Genomic DNA, 19,899 nt, shown 5'->3' with positions numbered 1-19,899 from the left:
TTAACCCTTTAAGCTCGGATTGGCCTGCCTTGAAAAAAATTATCGTCAAAATATGAATAACTATAGTCTTGACCAACACAAAATAGGTATTGTTTTAAAGCTTAGAAGTAATGCATGTAGGCATTATGACCAAAACTGTACAAGTGCTTTTGAAATTTGCAGACAAATCAGATGTGTTCCATTTTGATTATTTATTTTAATTTTGCACTGTACATAGAATTGTAATCATTAAAAGCATCAAATTGATCAAATAGCCATGTGTCATTGTGTCAAAGCTCTCAAAGAGTAGAATACAACCAGCCTATTTGTTTTACTCGCAGACAGAAATATAGCAAGTATTATCTAAGTATATATCTTATGGAGTTTTGTGTTTCTTGCCACATTCGCCTTCGGCTTGCTCACTGGGGTTTTAAATACAGTTATGATTATACACAATTTACAATCATATTTAATTAAACTACACAATGATGACTAAGACTTTATAGATATTACCGTTTTCATTTTCTGTTAATGCATGATTATCTGTAAAGCTGCTTTGAAATGATGCGTGTTATGAAAAGTGCTGTACAAATAAAAATGACTTGACTTTGACATACTTGTTAAATGTAAACAGGTTTTGCTTCTAAGCCGCGTTTTTGCTTATAAGTTCATGAAAAATAGACAGAACAAAAAATATCACCATTACTTGAAGGAGGTGATTATCTTTCAAACTAGCCCACACAAAGTATTCGGATGCATAGATCATTGGATAATACACACAAAGCACAATGTGCACACAGCACATAATGTGCTATATGGTTAAAAACAAGTTAGCTTTCCTGTATCAGATGATGTTATACATTGTCCAACGTCATGGAACCCTAAACCAATTGTATTAGGATTCAGATCGCTGCAACCAGAGGTGGAAGTCATCCAAATATGGGTAGAGAGGAACGTTTACTGTAATTACATATGACCACCAGGAGACGGCATCAAGTACATGACACAGACTCGATGGCTCAAATGACACAGAATGGAACTGAATGAGATCTCATTACTCATGCCTGCATGCTTTGGAGAGAGAGCATACCTTTAGTCGTTGGTGTATTTGCATGTGTAATTAGTTCTTATGTACAATTATTATTTTTTTATTTGTTTGGAGAGGCTTTTGGACACTTGGAGACGTTTTTGGACTCTAGGAAAAATTATTTTTGTAATGCTTTTGATCAGAAACAAAACAAAAGCAGTTTTTCGGAGCTATCTTATTTACATGCTGAGATATATCATGTCAAATCAGAAAGAAAAAAAAGTACATTTTTGGCTTTTTTTTTTTTTTTTTAAGATTTCTTTAAAATGATACCAAACAGTTGACCTTCTTTGTTTTTATTTTTTAATTTTTTCTAGTGTTATAAGCCCGAAATCTTAAAAACACCTTCAGAGCTTAAAGGGTTAATGAGATGGCCCCGTTGTAGCCTGAGAGGGGAGGGAGAATGTAACTGCAGTTCATGGGTGGCCCTGGATCCAGAGTGTGGGGCCTCCAAGAAGGATTTCGCTTAGGGCCCCCATACGCTCACAAACGGTCCTGAATGTAGCTAATATATTCCCGTAGAATTTACACAGGAATACACATGTGCATCAAAAAAGTAATATGACTTTGCCTCAACAAGCCATATGAACAAATAATTGCTCAGAGAAAATTATTAATATCACCATATAGCATCTCAAATGTTGCTCTGGTTATTCTGAAATGCCAAAGACTGTCATCAAAATATTTGGCTACCATTACGTATTGCAAAACCCAGCCTTAGTCTCTTTCCTCTCTTTCTTCAAAATAAATGATTACAAGTTATTAAATGTATTTCATTTATTCTCCTTGTGCTGTTCTTACATAGGTTAATGATCCTTCTCCAATCTGCTTTTGATTTGTTGAATAATTCTGATTGTGTTTTCCTGTTTTCTTGCCACACTGCATTTGTTTCATGTTTATGTTTCCCTCTAAGTTATGTTGTTTCCTTATTTTGTATGAAAGCCACGGAGTGCCGATTAAAAAGAATGAAGAAACAAATGATCAATCTATCAATTTGAAAATAAAAACGTGGATAAACCAATTTATAAATGGACAAATAAATAGATACATTTAATGTGTTTATTTAATTCACATTTAAAAATTTAATTATATTTAACAAAAACTGTGCATTAATAAATAGTGTATTTAATTAATGTTTAAAATGCAATTAAATGTAACAATAAAATAGCACATTAAGTAAGTTTTAAATGCACCTTTTAGTTTGCATTTTAAAACATGGGACCAACCAATGAACTTTTGACTCAGTTTAAATACACACCCCCTCTCCCACGTCTCACTCGAATGAGATGTAAGACGGTCTGTCATTGGACGGCTATTAATAGAGGTTTACGGTCTATGAAGCCTGCACAAAAAAAACGGACGCGAGGCGTATCAGAAGTTAATGGTCACTTGTTGTTTCTGCTGCAGTTAAATGCCGAGCGCGGGCCTCCCCGAAACATGCACAGTGGTACGTGTCCAGGAAGGGAGCCGGTAACCGTGATGCCATCAACAGAACCGATCCGTGCCACTGACTGAAAGCACGTGGCCGTCATGCTCGCGCTCAGCCAGCGTGAGGTACCGAGCAGCTGGAGAAAGATGCCGGACCTCCGGGCTGCAGTGATCGCTAGATCCTCCCTGAAATGAACGCTTCCCCGTGCGGCCAGAACATCCCTCATCTGCTCCTATCAAGTGATAACACCACGTCCACATTCAGTGATATCACATTCCACTTAAGACACTTTATGTCCACCATTTTACTATTTTAAGTTCATTTTTTATTGAAAAATGTCTTAAGTAATGCCTTATTGCCTTAAGTATGATTGGGAAAAGGTGAGCCAGCTGATACACAGAAGGCAAGCACACTTTGTTGAAAATGGTAGAGCTTAAACTACTGTTGTGTTTTACTTGTTGTCAAGTATTTAAAAATGGTCTGTTTGGAACGCTAATTTAAAAATACTCTATAATATTAGAGATTATTTAGCAGAGATGGGCCAATTCTATTAAACTGAATGCGAGAAATTGGAACGCCAAACGGCAGCCAATGGATGTAGAAAAGTCCCACCTTACAGGTAAAAGAGCCAATCACCTTTTAGACACAGACATTGCCTGTCAATCTATTAGCTATACAAGCCGAGAAAATTTCAGATATGTAATTTGATCATAATCTTGACTAATGGTCGACCGATTTGGGTTTTTCAATGGCCGATGCCGATATCCAGAGAGTAGGGTGGCCTATAGGCCGATACAATGCCGATATATCACACAATTTAATATAGTAAATAACATAAAATTGCTAAAAAAAATAAACTCTTATTTAGCACTAGATTTACTCAATTTCACACAAAAACTTTCTTAAAAAAAAAAAAAAATTTAATTTTAAATGGTAGATAGCAGTTTCTTCTGATTTGTTTAGTCATCAAATTGTAGTTATTTATTTGCACATGAAGTAATTGTAAGTATATTAGAAAGAAGGAAATAACAGTACACACTGTAATAATGGCATGTCCACATTAACAATCGCATTTACTCAAAAAATACAGTATCAAACCAATTGTACAGTTGCACCAGAGGCTATTTAGCAGAGATGGGCCACTTCTATTAAAATAAATGGGAGAAATTAGAATGCTCAACCAAGAAGCTCTCGCGCCCAACGATCAGTGGATGTAGATAGGAAGTTACAGGTAAAAGAGCCAGTCACCTTTTAGATAAGACATAGCCTGTCAATCAACTCGAGAACGTGCATGCGCATTAGCTCTAAAAGCTGGGAAAATTGCTTTTTTTTTTTTTGTGTAATCTGAGGTAAAGAATCACCATTTATGATACCGGTGTTGTCAGATTTGACTACTGATTTGAAATATTTTCTTTAATCATAATCTTGAGCAACCGTTTTGGAGATTTCGGTCGTTCCCCATTCAAGTAGATAGGAACTGCACTGTCATGACTGGAAAAAGTCTCCCGAGAGCGTTCCAAACATGGCCGACAGTGGACTGGCTTGCAAGAAAGACTTTGGTTGCATTCACAAGCTTGTGCGGATCCAGCGAGCAGCAGTAATCTCTTGACAGTTTAAACGGCCTGGATCGCCTGCTTGGATTGTGACCACTGACCATCATGATTTGTGAATCAGAGGAACTTTTGATCCTGAAGTTTTGATTCTAGCTGATAGAATACACGCTTGAGAGGAAGATATTAGATGAGTGGCTGACAGGAAGAAAATAGAGGTTGACCGATATATCGGTTTTGCCGATTAATCACCCATTGGGTGCTTTTGAACTGGACCATTGCCTCCTGTCTTCTTCTGGAGAGAGTCACAACATTACAGTATGTATACAGTACACTACAGTACACATTGTCATATCATAATAGGGGAATTAATTTGTTAACCAGATGCTGCGTTAGTAGAGAACAGGCAGTATGTTTGCCGACAAGGCTGAGAGGACACTAACATTAAAGCTAACCTCAAGCAGTTAGAACAATGTAACAAAAATACATGCAAGTCCTACCCAAATGTTGAAATGTCACTATTGTTACCATCAATTACCATCTATTTGCATTAGTTTATATCCAGCTGGTCACGTTTATGCATTCATTTGCCAGCTAAGTTGCATATTTAAAGCTAGTGATGTGAGAAAGCAAATTAATATCTTCATGCAGCCAAGAGAAATGTATAAACAAATCAGAAACGCATCATAAAGATGTTTTTCTGACTATAAAAGTAGCTATACCCACATTAAACACACAATGTACATTGGCATTAAAGTGCTTTGTGAAGTATTGCTACTTTTATCACATAACTCTTGCAATTGTAGTCTGGGTGTTATGGAATTAATATTAATTAATTTACAGTTTAATTGTATCAGACTCTATTTGTTTTACATTTAATTGACACAGATAATGGCAACTAACATGTCATAGATGTTTGAGGTAAAATGTCAAAGCTTTAGGCAAAACATTTTCTGAATAAAAATGATCAAAAACCAACATATTTATTACCACTGCTCTCCCCTTTACTGCTTGAATTGTGTGAAATGAAGCCATGTCACTTAAAAGATATAACTTTAATTGAAAGAAGAAAAAAAGAAATGTCTGGTTGTGTAAGCGATCAGCAATACAACTTTATCAAGCTTCAGTATATAAATAGAAACAGTTTAGTAAAGTTTTATCGAATCCCAATGGTTGTGGATGATCCAGGTACAGTATATGAAGGGTTTGTTCACAAGTATGGCAGAGAGAGCGGTCATACAGTAAAGTCATATGAAATAGATTAAAAACGGGAAGGTCTGACCACACAGAGAAGCGATAACTTCAGGTAGGATCTAGCGGTCACTGCAGCCCGGAAGTACGGCATCTTCTCCAGCTGCTCGGTACCTCACGCTGGCTGAGTGCGAACATGACGGCCACGTGCTTTTAGTCAGTGGCCTTGATCGGTTCTGTTGAAGGCATCGCAGTTACCGGCTTCTTTCCTGGACACATACCACTGTGCAGGTTCGGGGAGGCCTGCGCTCAGCATTTAACTGCAGCAGAAATGACAAGTGACCATTAAATTCTGATAGGCCTCCATCCGTTTCTTTTGTGCAGGCTTCATAGACCGTAAACCTCTATTAATAGCCGTCTAGTGACAGACTGTCTTACATCTCCTTTGAGTGGGACGTGGGAGAGGGGGTGTGTCTTTAAACAGTCGAAAGTTCATTGGTTGCTCCCACGTGACAACTGTCTAATGGCATTTTTAAACTCGATTGTCAAATGGATAAAGAAAAGCCAAAGTAAAAAGAAAAAAAAAAGCCATTGACAAATAGATGAAGAGAAGCAACTGGCATATGAATGAAGAAAAGCAATTGCCAAATGCATTTTAAAAATGCTAATTAAAAGGTGCATTTAAAAATTACTTATTAATGTGCTATTTTATTGTTACATTTAATTGCGTTTTAAACATTAATTAAATACACTATTTATTAATGTACAATTTAATTGTTAAATATAATTAAAATTTTAAACGTGAATTAAATAAACACATTTAAATATGTCTATTTATTTGTCCATTTATAATTTGGTTTATTTATTCACGTTTTTATTTTCAAATTAATAGATTTATAATTTATTTCTTCATTCTTTTTTAATTGGCACTCCGCGGCTTCCATCATTTTGATGGTCTTGTATTTTCTAATTAATTTTCCTTCATGCCATTTCCATATTTGGTTATCATGCTCTTTAAAGCAACCTTTGTCTCTAGTAAGACTCTTTATAAATAAAACATTCTTCTCATTATTGGAGTATCTGGGACAGCTAACCTCAGTTCCTGGATATCTGAATCCCTCCAGTCGCACTGAAGTTCTGCAACTTATTGACAATGCCAGGGTAAGCTTGGCCTTACTTACAACTGTTCTTATTCAGTATGAATTGCCTTGTTGGTTATGTTTCTTTTCTTATTTTCATCTAGGTATTGGTCTTAATGAGACTTTAAATGGCTTGACTTTCTTTTACCAGTATGCAGCTTGCATTTGTGAGATGTAATATCTTCTTTCAAATCATTTGTAGAAGTCTCATCAGTTAGCAGGGCAGCTGACAACAGAGCAGGATGCTGTTGTCAGTCTGTCTGCATATAATGTGAAGCTTGTGTGGCGTGACGGAGAGGACATCATTCTTCGCGTGCCCATTCATGATATCGCGGCTGTGTCCTATATCAGAGATGACTCACTTCACCTAGTGGTGCTAAAAACAGGTATACAAGTCATGTGGTCAACGAACAAGCATTGTACAATATTCTAATGGTTGATTTTCAGGGTAATAACTTTAAAAATAGGCCATTGTTTCCTTACCTTGAAATTTGAGATTATATCTGTAGCTCAGGAGCCTGGGGGTTCTCCATGTCACAGTACAGAGATGTCAAAGTCTCCCACTTTGAGCTCTCTATCAGAAAGCGGGGCTGTGCTTGTGGAGGTCTGCTGCCTACTCGTGCTGGCTGTCGATAACAAGGTATTTGAAAGCTGTCTCTTTTTTTGAAGTTATTTAAAAGTATGCAGTGCAATCATTTTCTTTATTAGACTCAGAAAGTGCATATTATATGAATATTTGTGCTGTCAGTTGATTAAAAGTTTTAATCGTGAATAAATGCATCATTTTGCATAGTTAATGGCATATTGTAAAAGTGCTGAAATTTGTTCTATATATATATGGTTGATGTCAGAAGTTTACATACACTTGAAGTCATTAAAACTCATTTTTTAACAACTCCACAGATTTAATATTAGCAAATCATAGTTTTGGCAAGTCGTTTAGGACATCTACTTTGTGCGTGACATGAGTAATTTTTCCAACAATTGTTTACAGACAGATTGTTTCACTTTGAATTGACTATATCACAATTCCAGTGGGCCAGAAGTTTACATACACTAAGTTAACTGTGCCTTAAAGCAACTGAAAATTATGTCAAGCCTTTAGACAATTAGCTTCTGATAGGTGGTGTACTGAATTGGAGGTGTACCTGTGGATGTATTTTAAGCCTACCTTCAAACTCCGTGCCTCTTTGCTGACATCATGGGAAAATCAAAATAAATCAGCCAAGACCTCAGAACAAAAATTGTGGACCTCCACAAGTCTGGTTCATCCTTGGGAGCAATTTCCAAATTACTGAAGGTACCACATTCATCTGTACAAAAAATAGTACACAAGTATAAACACCATGGGACCATGCAGCCATCATACCGCTCAGGAAGGAGACGCATTCTGCCTCCTAGAGATGAACGTAGCTTAGTGAGAGAAGTGCAAATCAATCCCAGAACAACAGCAAAAGACCTTGTGAAGATGCTGGAGGAGACAGGTAGACAAGTATCTATATCCACAGTAAAACGTCCTATATCGACATAACCTGAAAGGCTGCTCAGCTAAGAAGAAGCCAATGCTCCTACAGTTTGCACATGTGCACATGGGGACAAAGATCTTACTTTTTGGATAAATGTCCTCTGGTCTGATGAAACAAAAATTGAAATGTTTGGCCATAATGTTCATAGTTATGTTTGGAGGAAAAAGATTGAGGCTTGCAAGCCAAAGAACACCATCCCAACCGTGAAGCATGGGGGTGGCAGCATCATGTTGTGGGGGTGCTTTGCTGCAGGAGGGACTGGTGCACTTCACAAAATAGATGGCATCATGAGGAAGGAAAATTATGTGGATATATTGAAGCAAAATCTCAAGACATCAGCCAGGAAGTTAAAGCTTGGTCACAAATGGGTCTTCCAAATGGACAATGACCCCAAGCATACCTCCAAAGTTGTGGCAAAATGGCTTATGGACAACAAAGTATTGAAGGTATTGAAGTGGCCATCACAAAACCCTGACCTCAGTCCGATAGAAAATTTGTGGGCAGAACTGAAAAAGCGTGTGCGAGCAAGGAGGCCTACAAACCTGACTCAGTTACACCAGTTCTGTCTGGAGGAATGGGCAAAAAATTCCAGCAACTTATTGTGAGAAGCATGTGGAAAGCTACCCAATACATTTGAACCAAGTTAAACAATTTAAAGGCAATGCTACCAAAATACTAACAAAGTGTATGTAAACTTCTGACCCACTGGGAATGTGATGAAAGAAATATATAATTTTCTCTACTATAATTCTGATATTTCACATTCTGAAAATAAATTAGTGATCCTAACTGACCTAAAACAGGGAATGTGTTCTATGATTAAATGTCAGGAATTGTGAAAAACTGAGTTGAAATGTATTTGGCTAAGGTGTATGTAAACTTCTGACTTCAGCTGTACTTATAAATGCACAATTTCCTTCTTCTGAAAGAAATCAAAACAATATGTAACGATATAATGCTTTATTGACATTTTCCAAACAAAGCCTTCCACAATATAAAGATCACCAATTTAAGTAACATTAAACGTTTCACAAAGTCTAAGTGGGAGTTTGACTAATTGAAAGAATTAGTCCCCACATAGGTTGCATATTCATTGCAATGGGAAATAAATCTCTCAAACTCTCACTTTGAACTCAACATGAAAAGCGCTGCAGAAAAAAATGTCTCATTCTGCATTTTCGTGATAGTTAAGACTTTCGTGCTTCTTTGGTAATTAATTTAATGGGCATTAAATCTCTGAAACTCTCATACTCCACAAAAATAATCTGCCGGCAGACTGTGGCTATCCGCTTTACTACAGCAATCGTGAAGCCACGTTCATAATTTGCACCAGAACGTCAACACCAGCGTCAAACACCGTTCTGAACTTGAAAAGCTTTTGCAGACAAAAACATCTCATTCTGCATTTTGGTGATAGTTAATACTTGCCGTGCTTCTGTGGTAATTAAAATGCGTCTTGCAGAGGTCCCATCTGGGCTTGTTTTGTACATCAAGTAGCGCTAAGAGGTAATTTCTCCATTTTATCACTGACACTGAATCACTGTTGTGTGTGTTTGTGATGTGTGCGTCAGTGTAACGACTCTGGGCGGACACACGACAAAGGTTCCACTCTTTCAACAGTCGTTTATGCTGGTTTAGCTGTATTAACGGTAAATGCATTAATCGCGATTAAGAAAAAGTATCGTATTATCGATTTTAATCGCATGCGTTAACGTGTTAATTCTGACAGCTTTGAAATATTTTTTTTAACAATCTTTAAAGATTTAAATATTAACAACAGTATCCTGTTTTTACCATTGGCTAGTCTCTAACTCATCATCAGTGTCTTTTATGATTCTGTATGATCTAAATAATAAATTTTTACATCTAGTGTTTCAGTGGTCTGATTATTGAAATGGCTTCTGGCTTTGCAGGCTGCAGCAGAAGAACTCTGTCTACTCCTCAGTCAAGTCTTCCAGATCGTCTACACAGAGTCAACTATTGACTTCCTGGACAGGGCGATCTTTGATGGAGCCACAACGCCAACCAGGCATCTCTCTATCTGTAGTGGTGTGTAGAGAAGCACACTATGCTCCTCTTTTGAAACATTTGAGTATTTCCCAATAAATTTGTACTTGCCCAAAGCCACAGACCACATTCAGTTTCACATCACTGTGCAATATACTGTAGTTTATTGGAAACATATTTATGCTTCATGAAGCTTAATCTTGTTAATTTTGTACTGACCTTGTAAATGGAAATGTTTTGTGAAATCTTTGACCCCATCAGATTGGTTATTTCTAAATGCTTTCCTATGTTTGTTTCACATAAAGAGGACTCAAGCAAAGTAGATGTCAAAGAGGCATTTGAGGCAGAGGCAAGCACATTGTAAGTCTCGTTTCAACTTTCCTCTACAGAGTAGTTAGCACATTATCTGTTGAATTGAGCAATTATTGTGTTTTTGTTCAATCATAGTTCATTCCAGAGTTCTCTAGAGGCAGGGCACTCCTCTTGCCCCTCCCCTTCCTCCACCCCAGCATCACCACAAACTGCCAGTGAGAGTGAACTGAGCACAACAGCTGCTGAACTGCTGCAGGACTATATGACCACAGTGAGTGTGTGTGTGTGTTGTGTAGAACTGAATACAGTTATACATCTTATTTTAGTTGCTCATCTATGTGTCTGTAATTTCTAATTGCAAATGTCAAGATATTTTTAAAAAGTGCAGTTTTAGCCCATGATCCCATCATTGTTTTCAATTTGAGTTTTTCACTGCATTGTTTTCCTTTAATTCTCTGTATTAGCTGAGGACAAAACTGTCCTCTCAGGAGATTCAGCAGTTTGCGACACTGTTACATGAGTACAGAAACGGGGCCTCCATCCATGAGTTCTGTATCAACCTGCGACAGCTTTATGGAGATAGCAGGAAATTCCTCCTCCTTGGTTAGTTACATGTTCAGTTGTTAAATTTATCTTAAATATACCTGGTTTTCGTGTGAAGTATACAGAAGCTCTATGCTGACCAACTTTATACTAGGGATAGGCATTTTGGTCATTTTGTCTACTCGAGTACTCGGTATGTGTGTGTTACATCACGCAAACATGTCAGCGCCCAGGGCAGGAGGTTTACAGTCAGTGACAAACATTTACTTTTATTAAATAATATCCATTAATGAGTCAAAGTTCTTACATTAAAGGTGGAGTAAGTCATTTTAATCCAATACACTTTTTGTCAAATTCCACTAATATCTCTTCACGGCCCGTTCTGTTTGCACTGAAAAAAAAATCTGGTGTTTGTACACAGCCCTGGCTCTGTAAATGGGAAAATAAACAAAGTGGATCAGACCGATCCACACAACATTATTGCGCGTGCATGAATTTAAGAATTTTTGAAAATAAGTAATAAATAAATAATAAATTCATTTAAACAATGCACAAGACATTATTTTAAATATATATATTGAACAAATGCATTTACACTGCTCAAGAGTTCAGCATGAAATCATGAAGACTTAAAACACATGATTTACACAGTACAAGGGATAACTGTAAAATGATGAAGCATTTAAAGATATTTACACAACAAGAAGAAACAATGGCTGCTACGAGAGCTCAAATTCTTAATGTAATAAAAAAATATAAAACAGCTTAAGTGAATTCATTTAGGCCCACAACAAGAACACGCAGGCTTATTAATTTTAAAAGCTTAAATTTATTTAAAATATAAAAGATTTTATATTTATTTGAATGTAACACTATATATCATTCAAAACTATTACAGATAAATAGAGGCTACTATTGATTACAAAACAAATAGAGTATAAAGACGAATATTCTCCCCAAGTTTATTTTCCTTTTTCAAAATCTACCAGTTAGTATATTAAAACGTGTTTTAGACAATGGAATAAGCTACTTTGTAAATATATATGGGATAATAGGAAACTTAAATTCTTAAGTTGTCAAAAAGGCTTGGAGGACTAGAACTCCCAAATTTAATAAATTATTATAAAGCTGCCCAAATTCAACCTATATTGATTTGGATGAACGAAGAATCTAAAGTGAAATGGAGGAAGATGGAAATTTATCAAATGGGGGAAACTATTAGTATATCCCTGTTAAAGCAACAAATTTAAATTAATAGATAATATTTGTATTAATAATACTTTTAGAATTTGGTTAGGAAAAAAAGAAAATATTACAATTTAGAAAGATATAGTTCATTTACAAGAAATTGCTAAAGATCCTGATTTCATGCCAAATACATTAGATAAAACATTGAAGTTTTGGGCAGATTGAGGTCTGAAAACATATCACCAACTGTTCACTGATAAAGGAATGGATACCTTTTCAAACTTAGCAAAAAAGTATGAGCTTCCAAATTCACATTTAATTATTTACAGGTAAGATGATATTAACATAAGTTAAAGTAAAAGAAATAAAAAAGGAAATGCATCCATTAATAAATTATATAATTGATACATACAATACAACTAATCTAATAAAAATGTTAGGAATTTTAAAGAGTGCACTTGAAAGAGACATACAGGACACTCTGAATAAAATTATATGTAGGTGTGAGGATGAATTAAAAATAAAAATTAGTCAGCAAGACTGGGAAGAAATATAATATAATACATTCCACATTACTCAATCCCAGGAAATCAGCAGTTACAGAAATACTCAAACCAGCCTGTCTGGCACCAACAATCATGCCACGCTCCAAATCACTGTGGTGGTTGATTTGAACATTAACTGAAGCTCCTGACCCGTATCTGCATGATTTTATGCACTGCTGCCCCACTGATTAGATAATCGTATAAATGATTGTTGGTGCCAGATGGGCTGGTTTGAGTATTTCTGTAACTGCTGATTTCCTAGGATTTTCACACACAATAGTATTTTATTTAGTCATTTAGTCCTGTGGCTATAACCTCAAAAACACTCCAATCAGTGCAGTCAAAGCTGGCTTGTAGTTCCAGCTCTGCTTCATTGGTCCATCTCTTAATAGTCCTTACTACAGGCTTAGTAGATTTTAGTTTCTGCTTGTAGGTCGGGAGAAGATGAACCAGACAGTGATCAGAGAGTCCTAAAGCTGCACATGGGAAAGAGCGATATGCATCCTTTACAGTGGTGTAGCAGTAGTCCAATATATTTCTGTCTCTGTTGGGGCATGTGATGTGTTGTTTGTATTCTGGCAGTTAATGGGTGAGGTTAGCTTTATTAAAATCTCCCAGAATAATGATAAGAGAGTCTGGGTGTTGCTCCGTGTCTGTGATGTGATCAGCCAGCTGTTGAAACGCTGCACACTTGTGGCGGGATATAGACACTCACCAGAATAAATGAGAAAAACTCCTGCGGCGAGTAGAAAGGCTTACAGTTTATGAAGAGCACTTCTAAATTAGGACAGCACATCTTCTTCAATGTTGTTACATTTGTACACCAACTTTCGTTGATGTTAAAGCATGTTCCAACTGCTCTAGTTTTCCCCGATTACTCCATGATTCGCTCTGAACAGCTGAAAGCCCGGCAGATGTAACGCGTTGTCCGGGATGGCTTCATTCAGCCAGGTTTCTGTGAAACACAGAGCAGCGGAGTTAGGGAAGTCCTTATTTGTTTGAGTGAGAAGAAGTTCATCCGTTTTGTTGTGAGGGAGCAGACATTCTCCAGATGAATACTCGGCAGCGGAGTCCTAAAGCCGCGTTGACGAAGCTTCACAAACACGCCAGCTCGCTTCCCTCACGTGCGTCTTTTGGATTGCTTGTAGAGCACCACTGTGCCTCCAACTAAGATGTCTAATAAAGCATCTGAATAATCAAACATTGGCCTTAACTTTCCACTTTATTTGAAATAAAATATAACATGTGAATGAATGAATTACACATGTTGTTCATAGAATATGTTGTGAATGGTTATTCAAAATAACAATCCTTTGTTTTTTACTTCTCTTTCTTGATGTACAATTTGTACATTGTCTTTAGTAAAAATAAAAAGCATAAAAAAGGCTACTATTGATTAATTAAAAAGTGAGCACTTGGAATACTGTATGCAAAAAATTGGTATGCAATAATAAGATGTATTTGTTATTTTTTTATAAAAGACGTATTTTGTGTACTGCTTATATTGCTTATTGCTTATATTATTATAACTTCAAGTAAAATACAGTATGTTTATCTTGAGTTCATGAAAGAAAGAAGGGGTTTGGGTGGCATTCACCCCTTTCCATAGCAATCTTGAACTTTTAATATTTTAAAAACGATTATGTTTTGCAGGTATCATATTAATCCATGTTACTGGCTGTTTTATAGATGGCCTAATATAGTATGTTTCTATTTTCAAAGATATTTTTTGCTATGGCTAAAAAGGGTAAATGAAAAGCAATACAATTTTAAATAAAATACAACACTATCTGCTGAAAATCTACATTTAGATTCTCAAATAAATAATTTATCACGAAGAGCCGATTTTGCGGATTTCTAAGATTTTATTTGTAAAATGTGCTTTAAGAGACATGGTGGAGTGACTTGATTGAGTCAGAGATGTCATTTTACTCACAGCTGATTGGTTCAGTATCTGTTAGCGATCTGTAATCCAGAACGAAACCTGCAACGGAGCAGGTTAGCCGTATATCATAAGTTGCTATGGAGATGAAAACCGCTAAAAGCCGACCAACTTTCATGGTACTGAAAACGTGGGGTTGAGGCAAACTAAACTAAAACTTACCTGGCTAACCACCGAAACCGGCTTCATGGTGCAGGCCACAGGAATCGCTTATTCCACCTTTAAATGATAATAAAACATGTTTAGTAAATGATTTGTAGAGACAGGTGTTCAAAACACTGTTAATTACACTCTCTTTTGATTATTGTATTGATAGCATTGCAGCGTTGTATATCAGTTTGGTTGCTATGAGACGTCTCTGACAATCAATGTACCCCTCAAAAGCACAACGTAATCAATCTCAAAATTAAAAATAAGCTCCCTCTTTGACATGTTTGTGTTTAGTTGTCAGGTAATTGTCACTGAATTTCGAATTAAGTGAAGTCACATCATGCATGATCACCATCGATCATCGTTTTCATGATCGATCATTGCTGCCACGTCCGAATACTCGAGTACTCATGCCCATCCCTACTTTATACTCAGCATAATAATGCAAAATAATATTTTGACACCTTAGCACCTTTTATTATCTTTTAGTTATTAATTTAAAATGATAGTAAAGGTGGTTTTTGTGCCAAAATAGTTCATAGTTAAAGGGATTCACCCAAAAATGAAATTCTCTCATTTACTCACCTTCATGCCATCCCAGATGTGTATGACTTTCGTCTGCTGAACACAAACAAAGATTTAAAAAAATGATTTAGCCCTGTAGGTCTTTACAATGCAAGTGAATGGTGACCAGAACTTTGAAGCTCCAAAAAGCACATAAAGCATATAAGTAATCCATCCTCCAGTGGTTAAATCCATTCCTTCAGAAGTGATAAGATAGGTGTTGGTCAGAACAGATCAATATTTAAGTCCTTTTTTACTATAAATCTACACTTTCTCTTTCACATTCTTCTTTTTTTTTGGTGATTCACATTCTTTGTGCATACAAAGGCAGGGAGGAGAATTTATAGTAAAAAAAAACTTAAATATAGATCTGTTTCTCACCCACACCTATCATATCACTTCTGAAGATACGGATTTAACCACTGGAAGATGGATTACTTATATGCTTTGTGCTTTTTGGAGCTTTAACGTTCTGGTCACCAATCATTTGCATTGTATGGACCTTCAGAGCTGCAATATTCTTCTAAAAATCTTAATTTGTGTTCAGCAGAAGAAAGAAAATCATACACAAGGTGAGTAAATGATGAGAGTATTTTTATTTTGGGGTGAACTAACCTTTTAAATACGTTTTTAATTTAATTCATGACCATTTTACACTATCTTTCCGACCATCAGAATTAAATGTTTATTTTTTCGCTGTGCCTTTAAGATTTTTATGTAAACATCTTTTTCACATGTGAAATAGGTAAGTAACAACCTACAGATTGCGAATTTGCTGCTGGGTCCAATATTAATCACCAAATAGACATCATTAATGTCTAAATGTGTGTGTGGTCGTGTGATAATGTGTGCGGGTGTCTGACATCAGAAATCCAAAAATATTGTATTTCAATAATGGTCTTTTTGCATTGAGGAGAAAGAGATTTTTTTTCTTCTGAAAAATACAGTATGTTCACAAAGTGGCCTACATTGAGCTCTTTTATTTCTTTAGTCATGATTTGACCTCTTTAAAGTCAAACATTTGGGCTTATGTTGGTTCAAGTGTGGAGAATCACATCATCTGTGAAATTCACTTCTGATTTCTCCATTCTAGGACTGCGGCCTTTCATTCCTGAAAAGGACAGCCAGCACTTTGAAAACTTTTTGGAAACCATCGGCGTGAAAGACGGTCGCGGCATCATAACAGACAGCTTTGGGCGTTACAAACGCACGGCAAGCTCTGCATCAGACTCCACCACTAATGGTAATGGAGCTGCGGGCGGTTCGGATGAAGGAACAGCGACCTCTGAGGGCGATGAATGGGACCGCATGATTTCAGACATCAGCAATGACATAGAAGCGTTAGGAACCAGTATGGACCAGGACGGTGTGTGCTCTTGATGTCACAACACTAGGTCAGGGACTCAATGTGTCCTTAGCCAATCACCACTTGATATAATCACATGGGCCATTGGTCCATATTGCTGTTCATCGAATCTGACAATGCTGGAGCTTGGATACTGTATGGATAACATGTCCTGGCTGTCATCCTTATTCTCATATGTTGTGCCATAGGACCACAACTTTGAAGTTTTGATAATTGTTTTTTTATGATCCATGATGTAAAAAAGGATTGTCCTTTGCTTTGAACAGCAGTTGTATTTCTCTAGGTAATGTTTATTGGCAGTATCTGGTACCACTATAGAGGACTTTGGGGCTGGTAGATGTTGCTCTTTCGAGAAGGATAGAGCTGCAGGCCAAGCTCCAAAAAGGGGCGAGAGCTCCAAACCGCCAGCAAAGATATACAGATCCCCTAATCTAACCCTTTCTCTAACCCTAATAATGTGTGGAAGTGACACCCCCTTTTGGAGTTGCCCTGCCCTCTTTTGAGGGTTTCCGCCCCCATATGGAGATCTCTGGGTTGCAGCAATACCTGCTTGGCTCTTTCAAACTGATCTGAGACCAGTTTGATAGTATCTAATTTAATAGTTAACTTTATGCTTTGAGAAGAGAATGCTTCTCCTTATCAGTGTGAAGGGGTAAATTCTACCTGCAGTGCGGAGTTTCTGCAGTTTCTGGATGCCTTTTAAAATGGTAATACAGTATGTGTCTAGAAACCTGATGGAAGTGAAGTGCAGTATATTTCCTCCTTTACTGAATTGCTAATCAAAACTTGACCTTTAGAATTTTACACCCTTATGTTATCTGGTCAAAGTTTGTGTTAAACTGGTTCTTCCTTTGACATTATAAGCATAGTTTTCACGTAGTTATATTTTTTCAGCCAGGATTGGTTTTCTATTACCCAGTTACTATCATGTGGGTTTCTTAAGGCAGAAAATGTAGCACTATATATTCTGTAGGGGTGTAACGGTTCTCGGTAAAAAAAAAAACGAACCGTACGGTTCGCCAACCACGGTTCGGTAAGCATTTGCTCCGCGGTTCATTTCTAGTTTAATAACGCATCTGGATCATACAGTTTGGCGAAGAAAATAAAGCAGCAAATAGATAAGCGCAGTTGTAACCTCCGCTAATGCACCTAGGTGGACACACTCTGCCTGTGTTTCATGTGGGTCAACTTTCTGCAGAGAGAAGCTGTCCTATTAACTGTTAGTATGTTAAATCAGTTGATGACATCACAGTTCTGCACACGTTAGTTGGCAAAATGGCAAGCGGAGAAAACAAGCTGCAAGATAGAAGCCCCTGTGTCATTTAAGTCTCCTGCTGAGAACTTTTTCCGTATGCAGTCAATTACAACAGCAATGGTCAAAAAACTTCTACAACACAGGCACTGTTTGCCAACATTGCTTGACGCGAGTGCCGTATACTGGTAATACATAGATATTTGATTATTTATTTACGCTGACATCACCTGGGAATATATAGTGCGCGGTGCGCACAGCCACAGGTGAGCCCGAAACTGCACACAGACACACTCCCTTCCATCTTTAAACAGGCACTCGGTGCTAGTTCGGACAGACATGAAACAAGAGCTAAAGTGCTCGGGATGTTCATAGCCAAAGTTATGTTGCCCTTACTGCATCGATGAAGATGTGGGATTTCCGCGTATGATTAAAGTGCTCATCACGTTGCGACATCCATTCTCGTATTCATTTTAATAGCAAGTTTATTTCTTCTGTATTGATGTACAGATTCAGAATGCTGAATATACGTTGAGTATGAAATGTACTTTATGTTGATGCATGTTTCGTAATAATACAGGTATTAATTTAAAATGTTGAGTTAGTAATTAGTGTTTTGTTTTTTTTGTTTTTTTTACGGACCCTAACGAAAATTAACCATGGTTTTACTATAGTAATATTGTTGTAACCATGACTGTAATAACAAGGACTGCTGTCACTATTGTTTTCTTGGCAGAAATCATAGTTTTGATACAATTAACCATTGTTTTACAACAGTAATACTGTAGTTTCCATATAGTAACCTTGATTTTACTATAGTTTTGTAACCATGACAGTAACCATGTTAATTTTGTGGTTACTTTTATTTTACTACAAATACAATGTTTAAACTATGGTTACTGTAGTAAAACCATGGTGATTTGTAGTGAGGGCAAATCTCTTAAAGTGTCTGTTACCAATAGAATATTTTTACTTTGGATTTGGCAGTCATATTTTTTTTTTCTTCCCCTGAACATAAATACCAAACCATACTGAAAGCGTGACCCTAAAACCGTGAGAAATTTGAACCGTTACACCCCTAATATTTTGTTTTTGGACTGAAACCTGGAAAATTTGGATATTTGACAAAGTCAGTTTTCTGGCTGATTGAGGATGCAGTTTTGTGTACACTGCATTAATTTCATGTCTTGTTATTCATTGTATCCTTCTCAGAGTTTTCAGTAATCTAACATTGTGCCTTGCTGTATAACTGCTCATTATATCATCCAACAGGGATGTAAGAAGTATTCTGTAATCTGTACAGAACGTGACTGAAGTATGAATTTATTAACAAAATGCAACACTTAAAGCCTCTTAACTCATTGCATCTTTTCTTATTTGAACTACTCAATGGGTTATTTCATCTGAGTGGATTTACCTGCTTTACATTAGAATTTGTAACTTGCCTTTAACCCTGGGTTAGTCTTTAAACTCAGGTTAAGTAATGTTTGACGTGTAATTTTGACAGGAGGATCGCAGTGCTTTTAACCCAGGGTTATAAATCCTTACTCCAGAACAGGGTTAGCTTCCTGAATTGTTGTACTGTTCAGTGTAAATTACAAACACAGTGATAAATGAACAGTGACCCAGAATGTAGAAATATCAATTAAGCGTGAAATGACAAACTGAGGTAAATTCAGCATCTAAAGGAAATTTCCACTTGAGAACACTGATGGATAATTCAAATGGTTTACATCACTTTGACAGTAAAATAATAAGGTATCTCTCTGTATATAGAATTTTGTGACGAGGAGGGCGGAGCCGGGCCGTGACTACGCACTCCCCGCCCCCAATCGGGCTAACCAGCCAAGGAGAGGGATAAATGCAGCGGGATGCGGCAGCTGTGTGTGGCTCTCTCTCTCCCGAACTGCCGTATCTGGCTGCATTTATCCCTCTCGGCTGATTAGCCTGATTTGGGGCATGCATAGTTAGACCCGGCCTCGCCCTCCTCCTCGTCACAAATTTACATAGAATTTCTAGTGATTAGAAAACAGACCTGGAGAGAGACACCAGATTCCAAGTGTATTCCAATTGAATAATTCATGGAATATTAATGGGTTACTTTTTTTGCTATAAATCTTCACTTTCTA

General features: G+C 36.9%; 2 protein-coding genes across 3 annotated transcripts in view; one reads left to right on the top strand and one right to left on the bottom strand.

Annotated features, from left to right (window-relative positions):
• Window positions 1-19,127, top strand: part of LOC127409802 (cerebral cavernous malformations protein 2 homolog) — a 28,533-nt gene extending 9,406 nt beyond the window's left edge. Inside the window, exons 3-10 of one of the 2 annotated variants that reach the window (XM_051644632.1) lie at window positions 6,314-6,397; window positions 6,578-6,761; window positions 6,885-7,015; window positions 9,815-9,950; window positions 10,214-10,268; window positions 10,356-10,491; window positions 10,685-10,823; window positions 16,246-19,127. In XM_051644632.1, coding sequence (XP_051500592.1) covers window positions 6,314-6,397; window positions 6,578-6,761; window positions 6,885-7,015; window positions 9,815-9,950; window positions 10,214-10,268; window positions 10,356-10,491; window positions 10,685-10,823; window positions 16,246-16,532 — 1,152 coding nt within the window. In that variant the 3' untranslated portion in view covers window positions 16,533-19,127. Of the gene's footprint in view, window positions 1-6,311; window positions 6,398-6,577; window positions 6,762-6,884; window positions 7,016-9,814; window positions 9,951-10,213; window positions 10,269-10,355; window positions 10,492-10,684; window positions 10,824-16,245 lie in introns of both variants that reach the window. The other variant, XM_051644633.1, reaches the window with a different exon arrangement.
• LOC127409818 (protein FAM167A-like) overlaps window positions 10,832-19,899 on the bottom strand; it is a 24,454-nt gene continuing 15,386 nt past the window's right edge. Inside the window, exons 4-6 of the mRNA XM_051644656.1 lie at window positions 14,601-14,657; window positions 14,433-14,480; window positions 10,832-13,672 (exon numbers count right to left, since the gene is read on the bottom strand). The gene's annotated coding sequence lies outside the window, so the exon portion shown is untranslated. The remainder of the gene's footprint in view (window positions 13,673-14,432; window positions 14,481-14,600; window positions 14,658-19,899) is intronic.

The sequence above is a fragment of the Myxocyprinus asiaticus genome, chromosome 19, assembly GCF_019703515.2.
Source record: "Myxocyprinus asiaticus isolate MX2 ecotype Aquarium Trade chromosome 19, UBuf_Myxa_2, whole genome shotgun sequence".
Taxonomy (NCBI): domain Eukaryota; kingdom Metazoa; phylum Chordata; class Actinopteri; order Cypriniformes; family Catostomidae; genus Myxocyprinus; species Myxocyprinus asiaticus.
This window is presented reverse-complemented; position numbering and strand designations above follow the sequence as displayed.